This window comes from Thecamonas trahens (genome assembly GCF_000142905.1).
Source record: "Thecamonas trahens ATCC 50062 unplaced genomic scaffold supercont1.51, whole genome shotgun sequence".
NCBI classification, from domain to species: Eukaryota; order Apusomonadida; family Apusomonadidae; genus Thecamonas; species Thecamonas trahens.
In genome coordinates this window covers 13,406-17,958 of record NW_013657629.1, presented here as the reverse complement: position 1 = coordinate 17,958, position 4,553 = coordinate 13,406, and the positions used below count along the sequence as shown (strand labels likewise).

Sequence of the window (4,553 nt, the reverse complement as noted above, 5' to 3'; positions counted from 1 at the left end):
GCAAGGGGGGGGGGGGTGGAGTGGTCCAAGTTCGGTGTGGGGTGAGACGGTGGCGAGTGGTCAGCGAGAGGATCACGAGCTCTTGTGCCGCAACTGGTGGGAAGGAGGGGGGGGGCGACAACGCGGCGGGAGTGGCTTGATGTGAGCGATCGTGAGGTAGGAACAATGGATCAAAGAGATTTGAAGGTGTGTGCGTGTGTCTGTGTGTGTGTGTGAATGTGTGTGTGTGTCTGTGTGTCTGTGGTGATCGCAGCCATGTGCATTGCGATCTTTGGTTGAGCGTTCATCTTGGTCATGGCCCTCTTCCTGCAGGCGTAAAATGACGTACAGCTCAGCTCACTCCCCTTCCACCACATGCCCATATTACTAACATTCTTGTTTCTCTCGCATCCGACGTTGATCACCATCGGAGTCTTATCGCTCTCCCCTCAGCTGCGCTCAACACGCTTGGGTGCCGGCCGAGCAGCCGAGTCCAGCCCCGGCCAACCGGCGCCCATCCCACAACAAGGGGGAGCGACAGGGACGGCGGAGCAGGTCGGGTTGAGGCACACTCGACGTGTGACAAGCAGAACAGACAATGTCATTGGGGATATTCCGTATGTCTGCGGGACTCTCGTCGGCGACACAAGGTCCGGTCGCTTGGTCTGTGTCTGAGGACGGAGGTGAGGCCAAGCTTGCTGAGACGCCGGTCGAGTCGTCGGCCGAGCAAGGCGTAGGCGAGGCTGCAGCAGGAGGTGGAGAAGAGACAGCAGGAACAGGAGGCGGCGAGAAGAAGAAGCGGGCACGGCTTCGGCGTGTGCGGCGGAAGAAGAAGCCGATGCCGTTTGTGATCGGAGTGGAGGAAGCATCGATGTTGTACGAGCCGTGCTCGCATCGGTACGCGGCAAAGTGGCCGCTGACCCTCATCTGCCGCCGTGAGCCGGCCTTTCCCTTCTTTACCACACTGGAGCAGCGGGAGAAGGGCTGCGTCATGTTCTATCGAAGGTATCTCGAGCTGCTAGAGATCGATGGCCACTCGACAGAGCGCGCTGTCGGCGCCTGGACACTCTACGACAACTGCATGAAGGCCCCGCTTCCGCCGCATGACGCCATCTAGGTTATGGTCCGCCACATGGCCTACCGCGCGATACACCGTACGCTCTGCCGCACGATCCGCTGCACGAGCTACGGAACGAGGCATCACAACGGCGACTCTGATGGCGGAGACAGGTTATTATGGCGGCTGCCCACAGGGAGTTGCCCGGCGAAGAGAGGTTACCGGCGAAGAGAGGTTACCGGCGAGGCTGGCGTTCCCGTTGCAGCAGCTAGCCGGAGGCAGAGTCGCTGGCGCGCAGCTGGAGCGCAACGACGAGGTGGTAAAAGTGCCGCGCGCCGAGAACGATGGAGACGTGCATGATCTGGTGCGAGTGGCCGATGTAGTCGAGGACGGTGGCCGCGAACATGCGCTCGGGAAGACGCAAGACGTAAAAGAAGACACCAAAGGCGTACCAGGCGTACATGGCCGAGACATGACTCCAGATGAGGCCGCCAATGTCTGGCGCCAGCGCACAGCCCGAGGCGACGCCCATGAGCGCGAGCAGAAAGAGACCAACAAAGACAGCCGTGCCGTCGCACCATGCGCATCCTGTCCGCGACGATGCCCGGCAGCTGGCAGCCACCGGCAGCGAGACGAGGCCAAGAAGATGCAGGCCGCCGAGGACAAGCACGGCGGCGGCGAGCCAGGCGACGACGAGGGCAAAGCGACCCGAGCCAAGATCGGTGAGCAAGTAGTGAGCAAGGAGTCCGAGGGATGCACCGAGGACGCTAAGAATGCCTGCGCGATCAACCCCAAGCGCCACAGCGGCGTCACGGGGAGGAAGGATGCGGACAGTGTGGTACCATGCCGAGCAGGCAAAGCAGAGCCAAAGACCGATGAAGAAAGCGATAGAGACCAGGTAGTCGTCGCGGGGTGGAGGGGCACGGAGCGAAGGGAGCCAGTAGCAGACATGCCAGAGACCAAGCATCGGGGTTAGCATCGCCGGCAGCAGATGGCTCCATACGTTTCCCATTTCGTTGTGCAGCACCCATCGCCAGCGCCCGCCCTTGCGCCCACCACTTTGCAGCCAAACGAGTCCGAGGGCAGAGACCAGAGCCTCACCCAGCGACTCGGCCTGTTTCCGGTAGCCGGTCGAGATGTAAGGGACGCGGGTGTGGAGCGGCGCCGAGTTGGCAAGGAGAAGCCCCGGTTGGCTCGCCAGCCATCTGGCAACAGGCATGGCGCCAAGGCGTGGTTGTGGTTGTGGTAGTGGCGGTAGTGGTGAAGTGTGGTGAGGGCGAGTGGAGGAGACTGTCGTCAGCCGGCCGGCAGCTTCTGGCGGGAGCTGTTGACGGGAGCCACGGTTGTGTGAGATTCAATGCTGACGGGGGGGGGAGATGAGCGTTGGCAGGGAGCGCGTTTTGAGCTGGGTTACGAGCCATGCTCGGCGGGATCGAGGTCAGCGATGGCCGAGAACGAGTAGCCGCCGCGACCGTCAAAGGCGAGGACGTAGTCGTGGTACTTCCACAGCGACTTGCGGTGCGAGACGGTGAAGAGAGTGATGCCGAGCTCTGAGCGGCAGTGCTCGTACATAAAGCCCTCGACGTCGACCGAGACGGCCGAGGTGCACTCGTCGAGGATGGCAAACTGCGGCCTGTGGTAAAAGAGGCGGGCCATGGCGACGCGCTGCTTCTCGCCGCCGGAGAGGACGTCTGCCCAGTCGGCGACAGTGTCCCATCCGCCCTCGCGGGTGACGATGTACGCGAGGTGGACATGGTCGAGGTAGCCGAGCAGGTCGTCGTCGGTGTGGCCGGCGGCGTAGAACTGGGCGGCGGTGTGCGGGTAGATGATCTGATCGCGGAGGGTGCCGAGGGTGAGGTACGGGCGCTGCGGGATGTAGAACAGGTTGTCCTTGGTCGGCTTGGTCATCTTTCCGCCAAACAGCGGCCAGAGGCCGCCGAGCGTACGGAAGAGCGACGACTTGCCGCACCCGTTCGGCCCGCACACCAGCACGTTCTTGCCGGCCTCGACCGCAAACGACATGGAGCGGATGAGGACATCGCCGTTGGGCGTGACGATCGGGACCTTGTCAAAGATGATGACGTGGTCCCGGTTGACGATCTCGCCCGAGTTGGGCGCAAGCGCGATGGCGTCGCTCGACTCGGCCGACGCGCCGGCGCCGTTGTCGGCGGCGATCATAGTGCGGACGTACTTGCCCTTGGCCAGGTCCTTGAGGACCCGGTCGAGGTCGGTGACGCGGTTGGTGAAGCCGGCAAGGCGGGTGAGCTCGCGCCCGGCGAGGACCAGGCGGCCCATGGCCTTGGCGAGGTTGACCAGCATCCGGCCGGCCCGGTAGTACGCCTCCATGTTCTCAGACTGGGCAGCGGCGCCGGCAAGGCCCGAGCCGCGGGCGAGGAAGCCGCGCGACATGACGAGGAAGCCGACGACGGTGGCAAGGTACTTGGCGACGACATTGTCGACGAGGCCGATGAGGCCGCGGAACTGGAGCGCGTTGCGGAGGTGGGTGACGAGGCGCGAGAAGGTCGATGCAATGGTGATCTCCTCGCGCTTGTTACCGTTGTAGAAGGCAATCTCCTCCGAGTGGGTGATGAGTCGCGAGTTGACGTAGCGGAACTCGCCCTCGAGTCGCTGCTCCTGGACGGTAAAGGCCCCGGTTGGGCGGCGGAGGCGGGTGAGGACCACGCCCGAGAGCACAAGGTAGCCGAGCATGACGACCGGGCCCTGCAGGCCGATGTTGTCGGTGAGCGCTCGCGAGTAGATGACAATGTCCAGCAACGGCTTGGCAATGTTCGAGTAGAGCTCGGCGACTGAGTCGCAGAACTTGAGCACGTCGGTGGTGAGGAGCTGGTCGGCGTTGGAAATGCGGTTGTCGAGGTTGCTCACCTGGTAGTAGGTGTAGTCGGCGAGGTACGACTTGTACAGCTTGTTTGTCAGCCGGGTCCGGAACCGGAGCGCGAGCTCCCACAGGCCGTACTTGAGCAGGTTGTTGGTGACCGAGAGCGGGAGCATGGCGAGAATGAGCTTGAACAGATGCGTCTTGAACCCGATGGCATCGCCGGTAATGATGCACCGCTCGATGGCCGTGCCGTTGTTGAGCATCCACACGTCGCAGTACGTCCGCGCCACCATCGACACCGCCACCACCACCATGTATGCGGCCTCGGGCGAGAAGAGCGACGGAACAAGAGTCTTCATGATCTTGGACATCGAGTTGAAGAACTTGCCATCAACCGCAACCTTGGACGACTTGGAAGACTCGGAGCCCTTGGGCGCAAACAGCATCGTCGGCCTGAGCAAGCGTCGATCCCCGCGAGAGAGAGAGGCGCAGGCGCAAGAAATTGGTACCAAGCCATGCCAGCAGAGACAGCGGGGTCACGAGAGGCGCGGAGGTTTGGACGTGTGGCGGGAGCGGGTTGGGGGGTTGGGGGGTTGGGGGATGGGTTAGTGTAGGGTAAGTGTGTGTGTGTGTGTGTGTGTGTGTGTGGTGTGTGTGTGTGTGTGTGTGTATACCATCTGG

General features: G+C 62.7%; 3 protein-coding genes across 3 annotated transcripts in view; 1 reads left to right on the top strand and 2 right to left on the bottom strand.

The window, feature by feature from the left end:
- Nucleotides 1-577: 577 nt before the first annotated feature.
- Nucleotides 578-1,096, top strand: AMSG_09766 (uncharacterized protein; the record flags this gene model as incomplete). The annotated part of the gene is made up of 2 exons (XM_013898755.1): nucleotides 578-596; nucleotides 630-1,096. The coding sequence occupies 2 exons, from the start codon at nucleotides 578-580 to the stop codon at nucleotides 1,094-1,096; spliced, it is 486 nt and encodes a 161-aa protein (XP_013754209.1).
- Nucleotides 1,097-1,304: 208 nt separating this feature from the next.
- On the bottom strand, nucleotides 1,305-2,255 carry AMSG_09765 (uncharacterized protein; the record flags this gene model as incomplete). Its single annotated transcript, XM_013898754.1, has 1 exon — nucleotides 1,305-2,255. One exon carries the CDS (start codon nucleotides 2,253-2,255, stop codon nucleotides 1,305-1,307), a length of 951 nt encoding a protein of 316 aa, XP_013754208.1.
- A 125-nt stretch (nucleotides 2,256-2,380) lies between these two features.
- Nucleotides 2,381-4,553, bottom strand: part of AMSG_09764 (ATP-binding cassette) — a gene marked incomplete at its 5' end in the record, with an annotated part of 2,686 nt that continues 513 nt past the window's right edge. The window contains one exon of the mRNA XM_013898753.1: nucleotides 2,381-4,325. Within this exon, the coding sequence (XP_013754207.1) occupies nucleotides 2,447-4,325 (1,879 nt within the window). The 3' untranslated portion in view covers nucleotides 2,381-2,446. The remainder of the gene's footprint in view (nucleotides 4,326-4,553) is intronic.